The 23,949-nt window shown below is 42.4% G+C and overlaps 1 protein-coding gene across 2 annotated transcripts in view; it reads right to left on the bottom strand.

The window, feature by feature from the left end:
• arhgap20b (Rho GTPase activating protein 20b) overlaps positions 1–20,605 on the bottom strand; it is a 121,775-nt gene extending 101,170 nt beyond the window's left edge. The window contains exon 1 of one of the 2 annotated variants that reach the window (XM_041196233.1): positions 20,275–20,605. Coding sequence is in view for 1 of the 2 variants with exons in the window: in XM_041196232.1 (XP_041052166.1) it covers positions 20,308–20,394 (87 nt within the window). In the remaining variant the exon portion in view is untranslated. The remainder of the gene's footprint in view (positions 1–20,274) is intronic. The other variant, XM_041196232.1, reaches the window with a different exon arrangement.
• Positions 20,606–23,949: the final 3,344 nt, after the last annotated feature.

The following is a 23,949-nucleotide window of genomic DNA, read 5'->3' as shown; positions in this document are numbered from 1 at the left end:
TGTTGTGGAACACATTAGCATGTTTTCCTGTCAACATGGGCAGATGACCCAGCAAGGGGTGTTGAGTCCCGCAGGCTGGCCTTATAATGATATACTGATGTATTATAATGAGGCTCCTGATGCCTGATAGCAGGAAACACAGCCTGCCATCAGCGGGCTGAACAGGAGATCGCAAACTGGTTTCACGTCATTGTGAAACCGATCGCGCCATATTATCCACTCACGCCACTGAACACACCCAACACCGCCAGACACGGAAATACCAGCTTAAAGGTAAATTCTAAAGGGAGAGCCCACCAACCATGGTTAACTAAAGAAGTTAAGGAAAGTATCAAACTTAAGGGAAAAGCATATAACGCGCAAAGATGAGTGGTAGGTCTGATGATTGGTCAGAATATGAAGAAAGGCAGAGAATGACCAAAAGGTTAATCAAGAGAAAGAAATTTGATTGCGAGGAAGCTAGCTAGAATTGTAGAAACAGATAGAAAGAGTTTCTATAGATAATTAAAAAGGAAAAGAATAAGTAAAGTTAGTGTTAATCCTCTAAAGGGTAACAATGAAGAGTTAATAGCAGATAATAAGGAAATGGTGGAAGAAATGAACAAATATTTTGCTTCTGTCTTCGCTATAGAGGACATTCCAGTAATAGCTGTAAATCAAGAGGAGAAATGGGAGGGGAACTTGGTGAAATTACAATCATTAGGGAAGTGATACTGAACAAACTGATGGAGCTGCGGGCTGACATGTCTCCAGATCCTGCTGGACTTCAACCTAGGGTCTTAAAAGAGGCAGCTAATGAGGTAATCGATGCATTGGTGTTAATTTTCCAAAATTCACTAGATCCTGGAAAGGTTCCATCAGATTGGAAAGTAGCAAATATAACCCTTATAATTCAAGAAGGGAGGGAGGCAGAAAGCAGGAAACTATAGGCCAGTTAGCTTAACATCTATCATGGGTAAGGTGCTAGAATTGATCATTAAGGAGGTTATAGCTGGGTACTTAGAAAAAACAAGTTAATTGGAAAGAGTCAACATGGTTTTGTGAAAGGGAAATCATGTTTAACCAATTCATTGGAGTTCTTTGAAGGAGTAACATGTGCTGTGGATAAAGGGAGCCTGTACTTGGATTTCCAGAAGGCATTTGATAAGATGCCACATCAAAAGTTATTGTGGAAAATAAAATCTCATTGTGTAGGGGTAACATATTAGCATGGACAGAAGATTGGCTGGCTGGCAGAAAACAGAGTATGGGGCTTTTTCTGATTGTGACGAGTAGAGTCCTGCAGATGCCTGTGCTGGGGCCTCGACTTTTTGCAATTTACATCAATGACTTAGATGACGGGAGTGAAGGTTTGGTAGCTAAATTTGCAGATGATACAAAGGTAGGTAGGAAAGTACGTCATGGAGAGAGCATAAGGAAGTTGCAGACTGATATAGATAGGTTGAGTGAGTAGGCAAAAATGTGGCAGATGGAGTATAATGTCGGAAAATATGAAGTTGTTCACTTTGGCAGGGAGAATAAAAAAGCAGAGTATTAATAAAACAGAGAACAGCTGCAGAATTCAGAGGTGCAGAGGGATCTAGGTGCTCTACTGCATGAGTCACCAATTTAGTATGCAGGTACAGCAAGTAATTAAGGTGGATATGGAATGCTAACCTTTATTAGGAGAGGAATCAAAAGTAAAAGCAAGCATGTTTTGCTTCAATTATACAGGGTATTAGTGAGACCACGTCTCGAATATTGTGTGCAGTTTTGGTCTCCTTATTTAAGCAAGGATGTAAATGCTTTGGAGGCGGTTCAGAAGAGGTTTACTAGATTGATATCTGGAATGAGCAGGCTGTCTTATGATGAAAGGTTAGACAGGCTGGGCTTGTTTCCACTGGAGTTTAGAAGCGTGAGGGGTGACTCGAATGAAGTATGTAAAATCCTGAATGGTTTTGACAAATCGGACATGGAAAGGATGTTTCCACTTGTGGGTGAGTCCAGAACTAGGGGGCACTGTTTTAAAATTAGGGGTTGCTCTTTTAGCACAGAGGTGAGGAGAAATTTTTTCTCTCAGAGTTGCGTGACTCCAAAGGCAGAGGAGGCGGGGTCATTGCATATTTTTTAAGCAGAATTCTCTTGCCTAACAAGAGTCTAAGGATATCGGAGGTAGGTAGGAATGTAGAGTTCAAAACACAAACAGATCAGCCATTATCTTATTGAATGGTGGATCAGGCTCAAGGGGCCGAATGACCTACTTCTGCTCTTATTTCAGATGTTTTAAAAGTACATGCCTGTTTCTCTTTGACTGTCTAGCAGTCACCCAGTCCCTCTCTCCCTGCATATCTTCAGCTGCAGGATGACCACATCTATAAATGTGCTATCCACAAAACTCTCAACTCACAGATGCACTGCAGTGACGCCAGCTGCTGCTCAAAATCTGAAACCTGGACCTCAAGCTGTTGCAACCAACAGCACATTCTGCACAAATGGTTGTCCAGAACACAAGAAGTGTCCTGAAGGTCCCACATAACACAAGATGTGCATTCTAGAAGTTGGAACAGCCTTGTCATTCATTTATCTGTTAATAACATTGCTACTGCTAATAAACCTTTACTAATGTAATAAAACTTATTCATGCTGATAAACCCTGCTAATAGTTAATACAACTTACTAGTAGTAGAAAACCTTACTTAAAAAAAAAAATAAGACTCACCAGTTTATTCCTTAGTTTAAGTAAGATCAATAGGATATAATCACCAGCCAATCACCAACCTGCTTCCTTATGATGTCACATCTTGATTTTTCTTTCCAAACATGGCTCTGAACCCACAGGCTGGTTCTTGGTGTGGCAGCGGCCCTGCAGGATTTCCAATATCTCTTGCTCCCTCACTGTTTCTCCGAAATCTCTTTCTCTCGCTTCTTTCAGCCCTGCTGTATATCCAAAGTCTCTCACAGTCCCTTTTGCTCTTTTAAGACTGTTGTGTCTCAAAGTCTTGTGCGCTCTCTATTGCTTCTTTAAGTCATGCTGTGTCTCTGAAGTCTCTCTGCTCTCTCTTGCTTCTTTAAGCTCTGATGTGTCTCCAAAGTCTTGCACTCTCTTCATCATTGTTTTAAGCTTTGCTGTGTTTCTGAAGTCTCTTGCGCTTTCTCTCGCTCCTTTAAGCCTTGCTGTGTCTTCAATGTAGTGAGACTATCTGGTAACTGCATCAATAAAGCAAGCTGGGCAGATGGTGGACATCTGTTTTTCCAGATGACTTCATTTTGAATGCTTGGCGGAGCTCCAAAAATGACTAATGCACTCAACCCAGTATGTAATGTTGAAACAGCTTGCAAAGAAGTACTAGCTTTATTTGATTGACATCTTTATTACCTTACATGATTTTTCTTTCAAGAGATTTTTCTGCACCTGTGTTTATTTAAACAAAATTAAGAAAGGTAAAGTGGATTAAAGCTTTTTGTCATTAATACTATGAATGGCTATGTGTGATTGACAGCTTTATGAGAAGGTAAGCGGGCAATGTATTTCAAAGGGAATGTTGAATGGCTGTTTTTATTTTGTTCCCAACTCAGGACCAGGGATCCCCCCATAGTTCATGACTTATCTGAGGTGCTGTGGACCATGCCTAATAACAGAATGGGTCCTGTTCCATTGAAATTGTGGGTTCTAGTGGGGTTTGAAATGCCCACCACTGCAATGGAGACAAGGTGGGAATACTGGATGCAAGCTTCAACCCCACCCTTAATCAGTGCTATAAAAAGTTGTCAGAAGCACAAATGGAGATGAGAATCCTGGAATTGGGTCCTACCCATCATTTTTAGAGGCCTCTGAATTTGGCCCAACTCTATGAACATCCAGGCCCAAGTCTCTTACAAGTTCACACTTAACTTTTTCAATACCATTTTCCCTTGCCTGCAGCACCTTACTCTGGTCCACGCTAACTTTTACGTATTGTTGTTGTTCTGATTCTTCTTTGGTTCTCAGCCTTAATGACTATTGACTGAACCACTGCAAAGTCCTGTGATTTTTCACCATGGGTAGGGCACGAAGGCAGGCCCTTTTTTTATGCACTCATGGGATGTGGGCTTCACTGGCGGGGCCAGTATTTATTGCCCATCCCTAGTTGCCCTTGAGAAGGCAGTGGTGACCTGCCTTCCTGAACTGCTGCAGTCCATGTGATGAAGGTGTACCCATAGTGCTATTAGGAAGGGAGTTCCAGGATTTTGACCCAGCAACAGTGAATGAATGACAGTATATTTGCAAGTCAGGATGGTGAGTGACTTGGAGGGGATCTTCCAGGTGGTGGTGTTCCCATCTATCTGCTCCCCCTGCCCTTCAAGATGGTCGTGGTTGTGGGTTTGGAAGGTGCTGTCTAAGGAGCCTTGCTGAGTTCCTGCAATGCATCTTGTAGATGGTACACACTGCTGCTACTGCGCATCGGTGGTAGATGGAGTGAATGTTTCTGGATGTGGTGCCAATCAAGTGGGCTTCTTTGTCCTGGACGGTGTCAAGCTTCTTGAGTGTTGTGGGAATTGCATACAGCCGGGCAAGTGGGGAGTATTCCATCACACTCCTGACTTGTGCCTTGTAGATGGTGGAAAGGCTTTGGGGAGTCAGGAGTTGAGTTACTCGCCACAGGATTCCTAGCCTCTGACCTGCTCTTGCAGCCATAGTATTTTTATGGCTAATCCAGTTCAGTTTCTGGTCAATGGTAATGCCCAGGATTTTGATAGTGGGGGATTCAGTGATGGTAATGCCATTGAACATCAATTGCCGATGGTTAGATTCTCTTTTATTGGAGATGATCATTGCCTGGCACTCATGCCATGAATGTTGCTTGCCACTTGTCAACCCAAGCTGGGATATTGTCCAGATCTTGCTGCATTTGGATATGGTCTGCTTCAGTATTTGAGGAGTTGAAAATGGTGCTGAACATTGTGCAACATCAGCGAACGTCCCCACTTCTGACCTTATGATGGAAGGAAGGTTATTAATGAAGCAGCTGAAGATGGTTGGGTCAAGGAAACTACCCTGAGGAACTCCTGCAGTGATGTCCTGGAGCTGAGATGACTGACCTCCAACAACCACAACCATCTTCCTTTGTATTAGATATGACTCCAACCAGTGGAGATTTTTCCCCCGATTCCCATTGACTCCAGTTTTGCTAGGGCTTCTTGATGCCACACTCGGTCAAATGTGGCCATTATGTCAAGGGCAATCACTCTCAAATTACCTCGGATTTTCAGCTGTTTTGTCCATGTTTGAACCAAGGCCGTAATGAGGTCAGGAGCTGAGTGGCCCTGATCAAACCCAAACTGACCTTCAGTGAGCAAGTTTTTGATAAGCAAGTGTTGCTTGATAACACTGTTGATGACCCCTTCCATTACTTTACTCATGCTCAAGAGTAGACTGATGGGTGGGGATAATTGGCCAGTTTGTATTTGTCTTGCTTTTTGTCTACAGGACATACCTGGGCAATTTTCCACATAGTCGGATGGATGCCTGTGTTGTAGCTGTACTGGAACAGCTTGGCTAGGGACGTGGGAAGTTATGGAGCACAGGTCTTCAGTACTATTGCTGGAATATTGTCAGAACCCATAGCCTTTGCTGTATCCAGTGCCTTCAGCCATTTCATATATCACATGGAATGAACCGAATTGGCTAAAGGCTGGCATCTGTGATGCTGGGGACCTCCAGAGGAGGCCAAGATAGATCATTCACTCGGCACTTTTGCTGAAAATTGTAAAAAATGCTTCAGCCTTATCTTTTCCACTGATATGCTGGGCTCCCTCATCATTGAGTATGGGGATATTTGTGGACCCTCCTCTAGTGAGTTGTTTAATTGTCCACCACCATTCACGACTGGATGTGGCAGGACTGCAGAGCTTATACCTGATCCATTGGTTGTGGGATCGCTTAGCTCTGTCTATCACTTGCTGTGTGTGCTGTTTGCCATGCAAGTAGTCCTGTGTTATGGCTTCACCAGATTGACACCTCATTTTTAGGTATGCCTCGTGCAGCTCCTGGCATGCTCTCCTGCACTCTTCATTGAACCAGGGTTGATCCCCTGGCTTGATGGCAATGGTATAATTGGGAATATGCCAGGCCATGAAGTTACAGATTGTGTTTGAGTACAATTCTGCTGCTGCTGATGGCCCACAATGCCTTATGGATGCCCAGTCTTGAGTTGCTAGATCTGTTCAAAATCTATCCCATTTAGCATGGTGATAGTGCCACACAACACGATGGAGGGTATCCTGAATGTGAAGGTGAGACTTCGTCTCCACAACACCTGTGCGGTGGTCACTCCTACCAATACAGTCACAGACAGATGTATCTGTGGCAGGCAGATTGGTGAGGATGAGGTCAAGAAACTTTTTCTCTCTTTTTGGTTCCCTCACCACCTGCTGCAGACCCAGTCTAGCAGCTAAGTCCTGTAGGACTCGGCCAGCTCAGTCAGTAGACATTGAAATTATTGAAGTCCCACCTAGAGACTTCCTGCAACCTCTCCTCCTTCAGTGCTTCCTCTAAACGGTGTTCAACAGGGAGGTGCACTGATTCATCAGCTGTCGGAGGGCAGTACGTGGTAATCAGCAGGTTTCCATGCCCATGACTGTCCTGATGCCACGAGACTTCATGGGGTCTGGAGTTTTTGTTGACGACCCCCAGGGCAACTCCCTCCTGACTTTATACCACTGTGCCACCACCGCGCTGGTCTGTCCTGCCTGTGGGACAGGATACACCAGGGATGGTGATGGTGGGGTCTGGGAAATTATCTGTAAGATATGATTCCGTGAGGATGACTATGTCAGACTGTAGCTTGACTAGTCTGTGAGACAACCATCCCAATTTTGGCCCTTGCCCCCAGATGTTAGTAAGGGCGATTTTGCAGGGTCAACAGGGCGGAGTTTTTTCCTTGTGAGTTGTCATTTCCAGTGCCGAGGTCCATCTGGTTTCATTCCTTTTTTGAGGCTTTGTAGCGGTTTAATACAACTGATTGGCTTGCTGGGCCATTTCAGAGGGCATTTAAGAGTCAACCATATTGCAGCCACACGCAGGCCAGACCAAGTAAGACAGCAGATTTCCTTCCCTAATGGACATTAGTGAACAGATGGATTTTACAACAATGGTTTTCATGGTCATTAACATTGTTAGATTAGGTAACATAATTAGACTTTTAATTCCACATTTTTTATTGAATTCTAATTTGAATCCTACCATTACCTGGATCACTGGATTACTAGTTCAGCGACAATACAACTACACCATCACCTCCCCCTGCATCTAACTCAGCCAGAACAGGGATTGAACCCTGTTGGCGTTGATCTGATCCATACATCAACCAACTCAGCTAACTGTTCCCTCACCTCCTTCATTGTTGCTCTACCTACTGTTAATTATGGCTTGACTTCAAACTCACAAGGAAACAATAAACATCAGTGTATACAGCTTAAAAGCAATTCAGCGCTGAGCGCTGCAGCACATGCTTCATGCTGGGGGGGCCTTAATTGGCCCGCCAGCGTGAAATTGCGGTCTGGCCTCGATCGTAGGCAGCAGTTGTCTTCCCAACCGCTCCCACCCGACTCCGCCCAACGAGGGCAAAATTCTGCCCGAGAGATAGACCACTACTATGGTGAAAGTTTTCAGAAAATTGAATGCTAACATTTTATTCACTGCTGATTCAACATCAAGAAAGTCATACTGAAGCAAAATAGCATGAGTAAGAAGGTCAAAACATTTGTCGTTTGTCAATTGCTACGAGACGATTTTTTTTTAAAGATACAATTTCTAATTTTTCTTTTTTCTGGCTGGATTTAAAATAAAATCTGAAACCATCTGAAGACAACAGAGATTGGCAGACAGCTACAATATACAGCTTGCATTCCCCCCAAGTAGGATGGAAACAAAAAGACACTCAACTCCCTGGGGAGTGTGAAAGACCCCATCTCCTGTTGGACTCTACACTATCCTGAAACTTTGCAAATGTTTCTGAGATGAGACATCGGTGGGGGCTAAGGAGAGACTGACAAAGTCCCCACCTATCAGTGACCTTCTATCCTGCTTTACCTGCTCTACCCCCACTTAAACAGTATAAATTCTATCACATTTCCACTTCTCTTCAGCTCTGAAGAGTCATGCAGATTCAAAACATTAACTCTGTTTCTCCCTCCACAAATGCTGTCAGACCTGCTGAGATTTTCCAGCATTTTCTGTTCTTATTTCATGTTTCTAGCATCCGCAAAAATGTACTACTTTGCTACTTTGAAAGGAGTGCTGCTGCATCCTGACAAGGGGGTCAGAGGAGTTCTCTGAATACAGAAAGCTTGCTGGAGTTGCAAGGGTTGTACTTGTAGTTCCTCTTGAACTGCAGCATGACAAGGAGTTGGAGTACAGGCAGAAAGGAGAAGCTGTGTGCAGAGGAAATAGGAGGATGGCCAATTATAAGAAAGCCCTACCCACCAAGGGTCTTGAGAGAACACTTCTCCTATTTCCATCTTAACCCAGAGCAATGTTTGAGGTTTCTTTGATTCAGCAATGTGGTGACCACTGAACTGTCACCGTCCAGGTCACTGGTTAGCATTCAAGGGTAGGAACATTCCCTAACATAGGGACATTGAGCTAAATTCTCATACTTCCATTCTTACCCCGCTGAGATCAACGAACGAAGCATAAATTAATGATGGGACCTGTATAACTCAGGTCCCTCCTGAATAAACTGATTAAACCATTGGAAGGCCAGTGGACGTCTGCATGAATGCGCAGTTAAAATTCATTCCAGCTTCAAAAATTCCACTGAAATGCTACCTTGTTGGCCTCAAGTGTAAATTCATGCCACAGCAAAGACTACAGTTGATGTACCACAGACACGTTGCAATTTGTTCTTGGTGTCAATCAATCTCAAGTGTTAGAAGTGAGCTTTTATGAGCACTAGTTTAACACCATTTAAAATGAAACATTAAACTGAAATATTTGGGCTTTTTAAAGATGCTTTATTAAAATTCTAAAAAATATATAGATTTATAACTTCAGTTGTAATGCAAAACCAACACAATGTCTTCCTTCCATGCTCACCTCCTTGATGTATAAACAGTAAGTTATTTCACAAATTCTTTCGGCATGGGGTCCCTGGACCTTTAAGCAAATATAGTAGTAGAGGGAATGAAACCTTCCCAGCAACAGGGTGATGGGAGCAAATCTCTAAGCACTTCCTGCCAGTAAAACCAAGGAAAGGAGCAGAGCTTCCTGCCAACATTTAAAGGAACAGGTCCGCAAGCATAGAGAGGAAGGTAAAGTGTTTTCTTCGTTTCAACAGTAGAACTGAAATGTATGTACATCAGGCACCAAACTGAGCTCTTCTGATAATAATTGCTTTTTCTTTTCTTTCTTTTTTCCTTTCATCTCTGAAAAGTATTGACTTGAACTGGAGTTTCAGTTCCACAGACAGCAGGACTGCCTGGGTACCTCTGCTATGTGGCCATTCTTCATGTGTGAGCTGAGACAATGTTGACAGTGCATCAGTTGGCAGTGTTAGGGTGCATCGTGGATGAGCTCAATCCTATCCCCGCCTGATGCCCATCCATGCACATTTTCAAGCAAGTGATTATCAGGAGAATGAATCTTGTAAGACCTTCACTTCCCTAAACTTTTCACAGAGGCCATTTGTAACATTTAAATTGTTAGCCCCAGCTGAGATCAGAACAAAACAGAGATCAGGTCTGGTCAATATGGTTGAGCTACTTACTACCTTAACCATGATGCTGCATGCAGATGAGTAAAAAAGAAGAAATACTCCATGGGCTGCATCTTCCGGTCGGAGAGCAGGGGGCGGGGCCCGCTCACCGACGCATAAAATGACGTAGAGCGTCCCAACGTCACCCCATGTCATTTACATTCTCAAGTTGGCCCGGCTGCACACCCACCGACCTGTCAACAGCCTGTTAAGACTATTAAAAAAGTAATTGAAGTCATTAATAGACCCGCCCATCCAACCTTAGGGTTGGTGGGCAGACCGGGAGCCCTGGCGGGCTTCTGAAAAAGCATGAAACCTCATTCACGAGTGGGGTGAGGTTTCATGAGGGATTTAAAAATTTCAGAATATTTTAAAATACAAGTTATGGACATGTCCCAACTCATGTGACAAGTGTCACATGAGGGGACACGGCAGCGAAATTTTTTTCTCATCTTTATTTAACATTTCAAACCTGAGCCGATCTCCCTGAGGCAGCACTTTGCCTCAGAGAGATCTGTGCACTCTTTCACATGCACTCCCAGCTCAGGGAATCCCCCCCTCCCCGCACAGGGAGTGCATAGTGCTTCCTGGCGGACATCACGCTGGGTGGGCCACGTAAAATGGCGGCGCGCCCCCAACTGGGGATGCCAATAGGGAACCCGCCCGCTCCCGCACCTTCCTCCCTTGACGGGGGGAAAATGTTGCTTCATATTTTGTACATTATGGCTTATTCTCCTTCCCTAGCTCCCCCCCACCCCTGCCTCGAACCCCCACCCAAACCTTCTCACTCTTCTCTTTGCTTCCCTACTCTCATCCTACTCCATGGCATGTAATTTTTTTTGACAAAGAAGGAGGTTTCAAAGCCTCTGGCTCTACTATTCTTGAATTGATTGCTAGGGGCAACACAGAGAAAGTGAAAAAACTTCCTTTTTTTGTCCCTTCTTTGCCTCCCTTTCTCAGGTCCAAACACCCCACTTCTGCTGGGCACCTATATCAAATTGTGCAACTTGCCATGCGATCAATTACAAGAGAAAGCTGCAATCTTTCCATGTCACATGTTGTTACATGGTGACACATTGAATTCCTAAGGTGCCATTCCTCTAATTGTAATGCAGTGGCAGTTAAACACGTCAACTCATGGAGCACAGAGCTAAAAATACCAGGAGGGTAGAAATTTTAATTCCCAGTGTTGGACTGGGTGATTTCAGTCAGTTAGTAGCCGGGATGGTACAATTGGTCCCTGATCCCTGAACAAGAGAGGGAAAAAGATCAAGCAGAATTAACATCTCTGATCTCCTGATCAATGGCTCTGTTGGAAAAGTTTGAGCCTTGGCATGCCAGATGAGAATGGGACTGGCCTTGGCTTTGATGCTCCCATGATCTACCATTTTTCCCCATCCTAGCACACAGGCACTAAGACCAACTCTAAAACCCCACTGCTTTCCACATCTGAGATCAGGTAACCAACCACAACCCAGGGCTGGAATTTGTGATGCAGGATGTTGGGTGGGGGCCTGTAAAATTGGGTAGCATGGCAATGGCACTGTACCCACTGCCTGCCATCCTACATGCAATTTTTTCAGCATGGGAAAAGTGTTGGGCTTGCCTGTGGGCCAATTAAGGCCTTTAAGTGGCCAATTACTGGCCATTTATGGGCCTCCTCCCACAACTGCTGGGATTTTACCCGTGGGGGGATGGGGGGGGGCCAGGAACTGGCACCAAGGCCTGTATTTTTCAGTCGGCGGGGATGGGCCCTTACACACAGGCGTGTAAAATGACATGTGATGACATCAGGCATGTGTCCCGATGTCACTGTCGAGCAATGTTTAGTTCGACGGACACACAGCAGAGTCGGCTACACACCCACTGATAACTGATAGGCCTAATAAGGCCATTAATGAATTCATTAGTGTATTGTTTAAGCTGCCTGTCTAACTTTAAGGTTGGCAGGCAGGGATAAGGTCCAAGCGGGCCTTTACATTTTTTAGGGAACCTCACCCACAAGCAGGATTGGTTTCCTAAAGCTTTTATGAATCAAGTAAAAAAGTTCTCTGAAATGTAAAAACATGTCCCATCTCATGTGGCATAGTCACATGAGAGGGCATGTTTAAATTTTTTTTTTCCATTTATTTATTTATTTCAATAGCACTTCAATCTCTTTGAGGCAGCTTTGTGCCTCAGGGAGATTGAAGCCCTCTTTCGCGAGCATGCGTGGAAGAGTGCTGGCTCCAACTGTCCCTCCTCCACCCAGCCCGCACAGGTAGCACTGAGCACTACTGCTCACGTCTTACGCTGAGTGGGCCTTAATTGGCCTGCCCACATAAAATGGCAGCACGGAGCCGAATGTGGGCAGCTCGCCCCCGCCCATTCCTGTCAAGCCTGCCCGCTGACTGAAAAATTCAGGCCCAAGTATCCAGCCCAACTGGTGGCTAGGTAAAGGATTGCCTCCTTTTCGGCACTCATGTGCCCATAAGAAAACATCCCCCAAGGCAATTCTCACCCGTTAGGTTTTCCCTCACTCCCACCCTGAAAATCCTGCCCACCCACCCTGCCACAGCTCCCTCATCTGGGTCTGCCTGCCTGGCCCAATGAGAACCGGACTTATCTTTAAGTTCAGCTCCGTTATTGCATGCCCCTTTCTGGAACTGCCTGTAGCCCTGGCAGTGGGGACCACTCCTGATGGCATTGCTAGAACAAGAGAACTGCCAGCTATTTGATTCACTGGCAGCTCTCAAAAACAGACCTTCCTCCCTGATGGGGTGAAAGGCTCCCTCTAGCCAATTAGCGGCCTGACCCTGCCCCAGGGTAAATTTCAGCCCCAGGAATAGATATTTAGGCTTTCTAGTCTTTGGAGTCACAATGACTGCAACCTCTACCCACTCAGCTTTCAAGAGACCACGGCAATGTTAAATTTCTAATAAAATAATTTTGTAAATTATTTTACTTTTAGACAGAACTGGGAATAATGGGGCAGTTGATATTGTTCTCATTGTATATAAACAAGTAACTAAAATAAAAATCATCAACCGCATTTAGTCCCCGTTACAATAGAGCAGAGTGACCTGACAACATTCTTATATCGTAAATGTGTCATCAGTAATAGCCACATGATAATCTCATCATTGCCACCCATTAACGTATAAAAGGCAAACTATGTTCCACCGTTGACATCCAAGACCTGAATTTTTATGGGTCGGAAGAGTCATTGTTTGAGGCAGCACAATATTGTGGCCTCCTTCCCACTCCCACAAGTCAACAAAAATTGGTTTCTAACAGTGCCCCTCTCATGTGCCCTAAACCACAACTTAAAAAAGCTTAACTGTGTTCTTGCCCATGCCATCCAGTACTCCTACAGAAGGAAAGGCATGTTTAAATAAAACGATCCATCCCAGCTGGGCCTCACAACTTACCCCAGAATCCAGAGTAACTACAATGAAACCATTTGTCCCTCCCTTGGCACACAACTGAGAAAACAGTGTTTTGGTGAGATTTGATTTAAAACCTACAATATTTTACCAAACATTTTCCAGACACAAAAATCAAATCCAACATATTAATAAAAAGATGACATTGACATATTTCCAGTACTGGTCATTGTTAACTCATTCACTATGGACAAATGTTAAGCTAGTAATTTTTTTACAGGCTGTACCCACACTGATTCCAATAATCATGCCTTTATTGCACTGAATACAACTGAAACAATGATAGCATTTGACACTTTTTGGACCTGGGACTGAAATGCCACCAATAACCGCATTTACGTTTTACTAGCATTGTTTGTTTTATTCCATTTGTACCAGGTTTACCTCTGGGTCAAAAGAATTATGAGTCAATTCTTCACTCCAGGAATAAAAATCATAGATCCAGAATTGCCTGAGAATTGCTCCGGCGAAGTTACGGTGGTGGAGTAGGGGCAGCTTTGAGAAGACTCCAGGCCATCATCTATAATTTGTCATTCTACTGCAGTACATTATTGGGGGTACTATTCTTTCTATGAGGTGTTAAGTATAGCTGCAACCATTAGTTCAGACCGAAAATGTTGTGACACTATTTGAAAAAAAGGAATTCTGCCGGTCCCCTTGTTACCATTACACCCTCAATCAACACCACTGTTAAACATTCACCTGATTAGTTTTTTGAGATCATCTTCAATCGCAAGTGGGGGCAAGTTTGGGTCCAATCGCACTTTGAAAATAGCATTCCAGCTGACACCTCTGAGCTGCTCTGTTATTTTCAAAGCAAGGGCAGTTGTAGGGTGGTGCATGGGAGCGTGGGGTAGGGGCAACCCATACACCTCCAATTAACTGCCCGGTAAACTCCTTGAGGTGCTTATTAATGGGCTGGGGAGGGTCAGAAGGCAATTTTCACATAGCAGATGACCAAATCTGAAAAGTCTCATGCACGTTAGTGCACAGCTGTCAGGTAAAATGGCACTATGTCATGTTCCTGCAGAAAAAAGATTTTGGGGGAAAAAGGGTAATTCTCACAGAGTGGGTCTAGTATCTTTTCATCACCATTTGGCCACTTGTCCTGCTCCATGAGGCTATTGGTCTTCGGATTTCCTGCCTCCTGTATTCTGCAAGGTTGAAGCAAGACCCATCATTGCTGCCTTCTGCCTTTGAGGATTGTACTCTAAAATCAGTTCCTGCCTCCTGGCAGCACTCTGCGCCACTAATTGAGTGCCAAGTTCACCTCCAGCCCAATTTGGGGGTCTGCATTTGAAGATAGTGTCAAGTTTGCAACACAGCTGCAGTGCGGTCAGGTCTGAAAATGATGTGAGCATCAGGTTCCAGAGCCCGAATTGAAAATCAAGCCCCTTGTGTGAAAATAGTTATTGCGTTTAACTGCATAATAGCTACTAGACTCAAAGCTATTTTGTTTTTCTTTATGTAGAAACCCTTCTCATACTCTGTGCAAAATATGAAAGAAAGCTTGTGTCCTGATAATTCCAATTTTATCCATACCCTCCAGGCCTTTTTCTCTCCATCACAACCTTTCTTGCCACACACTATTTTTTAACACTGCCCTGGTCACCTCAACTTTTCTCTGGTGTTCTTTCTAAGCTGTCAATGTGCCACTACCCCAGAGGGCTGTGGAAGCTCAATCATTGAGCATGTTCAAGACAGAAATGGATAGATTTCTGGATACTAATGACATAAAGGGATATGGGGATAGTGGAGGGAAATGGCTTGGAGGTAGATGATCATCCATGATCTGTCTAAATTGCAGAGCAGGCTTAATGGGCCGAATGCCAATTCATGTTCCTATGTTCCTCTACAGACGCTCTTCTTCCTCATTATAATTTCCCTGCATTGAATTTATGACATCTCGCAGTTTTTTGCTCACACTCATTCCTTCCATGAACTTCAAAACCAAGGATTACCTGCTTCATTATTCAAACTTTTTAAATCCAAGCATAGATCATTTGATACTTTTTAGGTTCATCTTTATATCTTTTCAGCCTTTTCAAGCATACAGTAGTTTGGACCTTAGACCTTCACCTAGACATCACAAATTTAAAAATAAATCTCCTATTGCCGCATGTACTATTAATGAGACAACTAAAGTGTGGGCTTGGAAAGTGTGTAAGTAAATAAATAAAATAAATTCCTTTTTCGATCCTTATTGCTGATGTACTCAATGTTTTATCAACTAGAATAAGCTGAAGCTCTAGTAAAGGTCAAAGAACATGCTTTCAAATGTTGTTATCTAAACACAGCTAACGTCACTGACACTTTAACTGCCAATGCAACTCGCCTATAAAATTATATGATAAATATTGGATTTGGTACAACCATACATATTAAATTTGGCCCATATTTTATTATGTTTCCTAACAAGAGACTGTTATAGCAATTTTAGTATTGTCCCTGTGATTTTTTTTCCATTTCTTCAATCTCTGAAAGTGTTAACCTTTTATGACCAAACTTAAAGAGCTATTCCCAAATGTAGGCTGATAACCATATGAAAGTTCCTTTATAGAAATGATTCAATAAATATGCAGCAAGTCAAAACATATTTTACAAGTGTGCATCAAGTTGGCCACTGCATCTTAGTTTTTACTGATGAGTGAGAAATTTAACTGTGTTGGTACAAAGCTTCTAATACAGAACACTCAAGCCATGAACTTGGAACAGCAAATAAACATATAGCTATTTTTGTGCTGAGTAAAATGAAATGGAACATTTCTTCCTACATTATGAATGTCACTGCAGGCACTGCATGAAATGGTTTGCAATTGTTTGGCAACATGATAAGATGCTTTTATTTAATCATTTGGGCTAGATTTGAACTCATGCCCCAGAAGATGAAAAGCCATTGTTTATGTAATGTTATCTTTGAATTCACACCTCAGTTACATTGATATTTGTATCATTAAAAATATTTACTGTATGACAATCTCTTTCTCTTTTAAGCACATGGAAAGCATTTTCACATTGTCTAAAGGGCCATTCAGGACAGTTTCAGTTATGAGACTGGTTTTCATAAAGTAACACATACATACATTCATAAAGTGTATTCCTAAAATTCTTATTAATATTGACTAGGCTTAATTAAACTGAATCCCTAGTATAGTACTGAAGGAATGATGTGCAACTGGGAATGAGGTGTAAATTGAAGCCTTATATTACTGTTCAGGTGGATATAATGGCACTATTTGAGGAAGAACAATTAATTCTTTCAGTTTCATAACCAACATTCCTCCTTTAACCAATATCAGTGAAAAATTCCCTGGTTATTCTTCTCAGTGCTATGTAATATTGCTGTTAGAGAAGAGTAGCTATGTTTGACAGCATAACAACAGTCACTGACCTCTAAAAATAATTCAGCTGAGACACTTTAACATAATAGAAGACTAAATAATGTTAATCCTCTAAGTATTTTGCATACTGGTGTTAATGCGGTATAGGAAAAGTTATCCTTAAGCTCGTACCTTTAGTGTTATGGCAGCTAGATGGCTTATTTCCTTCTTTTTATGCAAATTCAGTCTTTCTAATTAAAAGCTAAATCAAGGCCCTGTTTTCCTGTTCCTTCTTCCAGTGGGAGTAAACATCTCATGTTAATATTCGAAGAAGAACAGTGGAATGCCCCTGGCATGCTGATCAATATTTATCTCTCAACCAACATCATTAAAGCATATTATATGGAAACCTATTTATTACAACTTATGGGATCTTACTGTGCACTATTTGACTGATGTGCTTTCCTACATTCCAACAGTTACTGCACTTCAATAGTAATTAAATGGCTGTGAAATACTTTGGGACATCCTGAAAACATGAAAAGCGTTATATAAATGCAAGTTCTTTCTTTCAATTTTCTGTCCTCCTTCCATGCAAACTCTAACTTATCTTTGGGGATGATTCCATAGCCACCAGGCACCCTCCAGCATCTTGTCCAAATGACATTTCTTCATGTCTGAGTCCAGACAATCAAAAAAGGCCATCCAATCAAAGGATGTGTTGCTGGCAAACTTGATCTTATCATTAAACTTCCCCCACGTGATAATGATCAGGAATGAGAGCTTCTATTCTCTAACCCAGGGTACTAAAGCTAATTCCAGAGTCCCTACTACTTCAATGGCTAAATCAGTTAACTCAGTATGGACTAGGGGTCAGATTTTCCTGGTCTGATATCACTGCTGATTATATGTTGAGCCTATGGGGAAGCCTGTGTGATATTTATAATTCTCCATTTCAAAATAGTCACACCATTAAGGACAGACAAGTAGCTACCAGTATTTCAAGCTATTGTTAAATAACTCACGGTGCTCTCATGGACAAATTCCAAATTTGAAAGGAGCAAAATCTATAAACTAACTGCATGGCTGGGCATTTTCCCTATATTTCAAATGAGCTTGGCACAAAGATCTCATATACCGATCATCAAATTTTGCTGAAATCCCAATGTTCAATTTCCTAATATTCAGAATTAAAGCATCAGGCTGATGAAGACTTGAAGTCCCGGGGAGGCAGAAAGAAAGGTGTCAAACTTAACAGGTCTCTTGGTGATTTTGGCCCTTTGGTGGGTGTAAGAATTTCCATAAGCCACCCACCTCCCAATAGCAATCTAAAACAGAATTTATGTAAAAGTGCAACAACCTTCTTCATGTGATAACAGCATGTGTCGGCTCCCTTGTTCCAATCTAAATACAGGTTGACTGTTCCCAGTTTGAAATTGTTTATTTATGTCATTTAGCTAGTTTGATTAATTACAGCACTTTCTTCCTGAAGCCCTTCACATTCAAATCATTGCAAACGTGCAGGGATCAATTCTATGTTCAAAAACTAGTGCAAACCGATATCGCAAGATGAAAATAAAAAGCTTTAAAGTTAACTGGGCTAAAATCAAATACATTAACATCACAGACTGGAAATGTTAACTCTGTTTCTCTCTCCACAGATGCTGCCAGGCCTGCTGAATATTTCAAGCATTTTGGTTTTTATTTCAGATTTCCATTATTGCAATCTTTTGCTTCTGTAAAAATAAAAGATGCTGCCACACTGGTACTAACAATATTACAACCTGAATTCAAAATTTAAACCAATTTTGGCCAAGCAGTGCAACACCATGGGTCCCCTCTGCTCCAAGGGGGAAGCCATCACGAAAAAAATAATAGACCCCCCCTGCACAAAATAAAAACGTGTGCTCAAATTACTACTGGGCAGAATTTTAGGCCCCCATTTCGGCAGGGACGGGGCAGTAAAATGCGGCGAGACATTCTAAACGTCATTGGCTTCGGTGGGAATGTAAAACCCTGCTGCTGTAAAATTTTGCCCATTGTTTTAAACAGTTCTGCAATGCCCACTAGCTTTGGAAGGTTTTAAATGAACTGTTTTCCACTCGATGATCAGCTGGGCATACAATGTTTGAAATATGGTTAAGCAGTTTGAGAGGCCCTCCCTGCTAATCTTTAGCATCCTGTAGTGGTGAGCAGTTATTTATGCCAAGCCCAAGGGCAGATTCCTTTAAGTACCTCCAATCTGCTTAACTTGTTCACCAGTTGACAAAAATGAAGAATTAGAAAAGTGCAGTAACTTTAATATCTTCAGGATACCACAAAGCATTTTGCACCCAATTAATTACTGATTTTGAAGTGCAGCCACGATTATATTCAGGCAAATGTAATACTCAATTTCCCACAGCATGATCTCACAACAAGCAATGAACTTAATAACCAAGACATTTATTCCGAGTATTGTTGGTCAGGACCAGGAGATCTCCCTTACACTTCTTTGAATAGTGTCAAGGAATCTTTTACATCTATCTGAGTTGATAGAAGAGACCTCATTCGTAAGGCAGAACTTCAAGAATGCAGTACTCCCACTGTACCAGATTATGTTCTTAAATTCTCTAGTGGACATTAAACACATCAACTGCTAACTCAGATGTAAGAGCCAAAAGGGACACTCAGTGTGGGGAAGCAGTGAAAATAAAAATTGTGGAGCAGCCTCTTGAGGTAGTGAAAGAAAGGCTGTAACCTCTGACACTGTGTGTCAAAATGGAACACTGTTTCCGGTAGGCTGCAAAATGGCCAGGAAATCTTTTAAGTGGCCCTGGCACTAATTAAAGGTCACTACATGGTGAAGCACTCTCCACAAAAGGTTTCAAGTGATACTAGGAAGGATCTCTGAATACAGAGCCTGCTGGAGTTGAGTTCCCTGCACCAGATGGTAAAATTGTTTGTCAGGTGTATCCTGAAGGTGAGGAAGTGGGGAATGTGTAGCAACAATGAACACAGGAAATCCCTCCATACAAAATGGAATGGCACAGAGGATATCTGCATGTGTTGGATCAAGTGGTGAAGCAGAGGAGCTTGGCAGGAGTTTTGGGGTTTTAAGCTGATGGGCAGCTCTGTCCAAATGAGTGTGAGGTTGGACAGAACTGCTACACTGTGCACCCTTTGACAAAGTTAAATGCAGGAGAGGTGGTTTACATATTTGGATGAATCAGCCACACTAACAGAGACTTTGTATAAATTACTGATAGGTCAGTCACATTAACAAAACAATCCATAAGTCATCAATGTGTTAATCTCACTAACTGGGTAGCCTATAAGTGGTTCAGTCATTTGAATGGAGGTGATCAGTAAATTACCAATGGATTAGGTGTTTCAGCAGTTTACTAGTTCTCAATTGGTTAATCACACTAATGAAGTAGTCTGTAAATTATCAATACATTAATTACACTAGAGACAGGCAATAAAACATACACTTTTACCATATGCTCTCAATATCTCTGGATGCAAAATTGTAATCTGATATTTTCAATTATTGTAATTGAATTAATATAAAAGTACAGTTAAAAATATTATAAACAGAATTTTCCCTTCATCTCAGTTACCAGTGAGAGTTACTGTAAGAGAGAATCTCTCCCTGATAGCATTTTCTTTGAATCTATAATTTACTATACTTATAATATGCTATTTATATTATAAAGAACTTTCTTTGGGAAAATCTAAAAACATAAAGAGAAAATTCTTCATAATACTCCAAACTTTAGCTTGATTCCTATTGTAAAACTACCCTCTTAAAATGTGAGCTTTTTAAAAAATTACCTCTGTGGTTGGGAATTATCTTTTCAAACCAACCTTTTCTGTCTCTGAGGTTCTAAACATTCGGCTTCCACTTTCTGCTATTTTTTTCCTCTGGGCTCCGTTATTCTGCAGGGGAGTCATGATGCTGAATCGATTCTTCAGTGCACATGTTTCTTGCTTCCCATGTCCAACAGGAGGAATGATTTGTGTACAGTATTTGCTCTTGCAATCTGCATAAATCCCCTGATAATGATCTGACTGGACTTGTTGTTTGATCTCGGATGAGAGTTGCACAGTTTTTCTTTCCACTGAGCTGGGACAGAGTCCTATTCTGATCCATGGGCTGTTCCTCCTTACTGACTAAATAAGGTCATCCTCATCTAGCTGTGCCTCATTCTGCTGTAACCCTTTAGTGCTGACTGCACAACAGTCTAATTTACTAGCTCATATTCTAACTTTAAAAGAGGACCCTCTGAAAAATGGTTGTTTTCTAATTCTCAATATTCACTAGCTTGGTCTTTTATATTTCTAACAACAAAATTAATATTCCATTAATCAACACACCACTTGGTAAGTAATTCTGATCTCAGTCCCAAAATATATGCAACTCACAGTGTTAACTTACCGTTGCCAGTTCTCTGGTATCTCAAAGATTCCCTGAATCAATCCCACCCCCCGCCTGTATTGAGTTAGCTACCCTCAGGAGGGGTAGCAAAAGGAATGTGAGAGGAGCAATTCAATTATGTTTCCCCCCCCCATCTCAATTGAATGATTACTGTATGTATGAAGACATTGGACAAAGCCAGGATAAAGCTTGAATGTTATGCCCTACATGGTTGATTAGCTTGCTGGATCAGTTTTAATCTTACTTGCTTGATGGAAGCCGGCAGGTGGGCAGTTAGAATTGGTCAAGTGACTTACCTGCTGATGCCCATACTGGTTCCCCTGTCTGGAAATTTAACCTACTCCTCTGAGTGGGCAGCAAGTATACCCACCAAAAGTCAGTTGGATCTTCTATAAATATGAAGATCAGGGTCCAATGACATCATTTGAACTGGTGGCCTATGTGGGGAATTTGCCTGATGAAGGCAACAAAGACACCGAAACAGGTACATTTCTTTTAATTTACATGTGGCCAGGAGGAGTAGGAGTGCTCCTCCAGACCACACAAGAAGGCTTTAAGTCTCCTTTCACCTGCTTCCCTCCTGTGACAACCTCCGGAAATCTCCTCCCCAACATTTACTTTTTTGTTAGATGTCAACTGATGACTTCCTGCTGCCTGAAAGTCCACTGCTGCCCACTGGCCAGCTGCCACTTCTCATCCATTTTGGATGGGCAGCTGGCCAGTAGCAATCAGACAAAGCCGACAGGTTAAGATTTCCCAGGCCTCATGCTTCGCAGGTCAGGCCAGATAGGGCTTTGCTCCTCACCCGGTGGATTTATGCTACCGATTAAAATCAGAGCTTCATGATTCAGACTGGTGTATGAAGAGTGGGTATTTTACCTAGGAGGCAGAGGACGGCTGGCCCTCGTTCGACCATATCCTAAAAGGAGTTACCTGATTCAGGAAACTGGGGGGGGTGGCGTGGGGAGAAACTACTGGGGAGGGGGAAGAAAAGTAAATGTCCTTTTGTTGATGCCAGAGCCCAAAACCTAAATTATAATCACTCATCAAAGTGAACAGCCACTTCAAACCTCTACAGGGTCTAAATAAGACAGATGGTGATGATTTTTAAACTGAAGAGTAAGATGAATTTCTGAGAATTCCACATTTCTGGTGGAAGTCACATTATACATGTTAGTGGATTACTGCAATTTATATGCTTTTTAAATATGTGATCGTGGGAATATTCATCTTCCTAAAGCATTCCAACTATCTCCTATTTTGTAGTTTATAAAAAGAAATGATCACACACACATAGGAAATTCAAGAATGTGAAGACTGAACTTTGAACCTCCCTGTGAACCGGAAAGCTGAACTGGATGACTGACGTGTTTGGATTGGGCTCTGACTTTTAACCGTATTGTTTAATTACATGTTTTTGGGGCAGTGTAGAAAGCAGAGTCGAATTTCACTTTGAGCTGTTTTGGTTCATTCACACTTCTTTGTAAAACTCAATTGTTGCGTCTACTTCAAATATCAATTTGGGGCAGTTTTTGAAATATTTTGAATACTCTGAGCTTTTTGTAGGTTAGGAGAAAATGATTCTTAGTAAATTTTCTAATGGTAAATACCATATTACAACTGCAGAATGTGATAATGATTCACCCAATCTTAAGTTTACAGACTTCTTATTTATTTTAGTTTAGAAGCCAAGATAAATAGCAATGGCCCCAAGTGCAGGGCATTACCATGGCAGGAAAATATAAGAGTCATGGCTAGGTGATGCCAAGTTTGGAGTCAGAACTTTACACTCCCCTGAGGGCGAATTGGCGGCTGGGTGCATAAAATTAGGTGTGATGCGATGGCCATCTTTCCCAGAGTGTACCTGCCTACCAGTGACCCCACCGTAATTTTACATGCAATAGAGCAGGTGTCATGTGACCCGTCTGTTCATGGGCTAATTGAGGCCCTTAAATGGCCAATTAATGGCCTCCTAAGGGCCTCTTCCCTCCCCGCTGCAACTTCTCATTCAGTGGAAAGGTGGGGTGGGGGGTGGTGGGTTACCTCCTTTACAGGTGTCTGGGTGTATCTAAGGCACCTGCTGCCCCGTCCTTCCTCCCAAACAAACCATAAGTCAGGCTCCTGGGTTCCCCCTGTACCCCCCCCCCCCCACCCACCCCAACCCCCCCACCCCGCCGTCACCAGTGCTTCAGCCCTCATCCACCTCACTCCTCTTGCTGGACTTCCTATCCTGTTCCCACCCCCAACAACTTACCTCCCTATCCAGCTCCATCAAAGATCACCATCGTGAATGCAGTCCCAGCAGTGGCCACTGCTCCCGGTGGCACTGCTGGAACCAGAGAGCTGCCAGCCATTTGATTGATTGTCACCTCTTGGAGGTGAGACTTAATCCCCAGATGGGTTTGGAAGTCTCACCATGAGCCACTTAACACCCCTCCAAGCGTTAAGTGGTTGCAGGGCAGCCCGCCAGAGTGGAGATGGGTTCACCAAGGAATTTTTTGCTTGGGGCAGCGAAAACCTCAGCATTGTGTAAAATACTGCCCTGGGTTTCAAAAGCTTGTAAATTGTAGGAGGAAGGGAAGACTGAGAGAACTAAGGGCTTATTGTCCCAGTGTATTTAATCATCTACCAACCTTTGTGCTCATTGTCAGCATCATTACTAAGTAGGGTCAGAGTACTGATGTCGACCAGGCAATTAGATATTCGTCATCTGGGATGTATTCTTGTCATTTCCAGTTGTCTTATAACAGGTTGTGTTAACATTCTGTTTTTTAACATTTTGACACTATTCTTTTTAACAAATCTTGGATCATTTGTTTGGTTGCTGAGGTTTTAAAATATGGTCATCTTTTCTAATGTACACCAAACGCTACCATCAAGAAATCTCAATGATAAAGGAAAGCAGAAGTATTAAAAGAAATTCAGATACTTTAAGTTGATTCCTTTTTTTTCCTTTGTATAGTTTTATTTTCCACTTTTTGCCCTAAATTTAACATCGGTGTAAAGCGGAAAACCACTTCAGGCCAACAGTAAACTTGAAGTATAAATCTCGTGCCAAGGCCTGAACTGAC

The sequence above is a fragment of the Carcharodon carcharias genome, chromosome 9 (assembly GCF_017639515.1).
Source record: "Carcharodon carcharias isolate sCarCar2 chromosome 9, sCarCar2.pri, whole genome shotgun sequence".
Lineage (NCBI taxonomy): Eukaryota > Metazoa > Chordata > Chondrichthyes > Lamniformes > Lamnidae > Carcharodon > Carcharodon carcharias.
The sequence above is the reverse complement of the archived record's forward strand: the minus strand, read 5'-3'. Positions and strand labels throughout refer to the sequence as shown.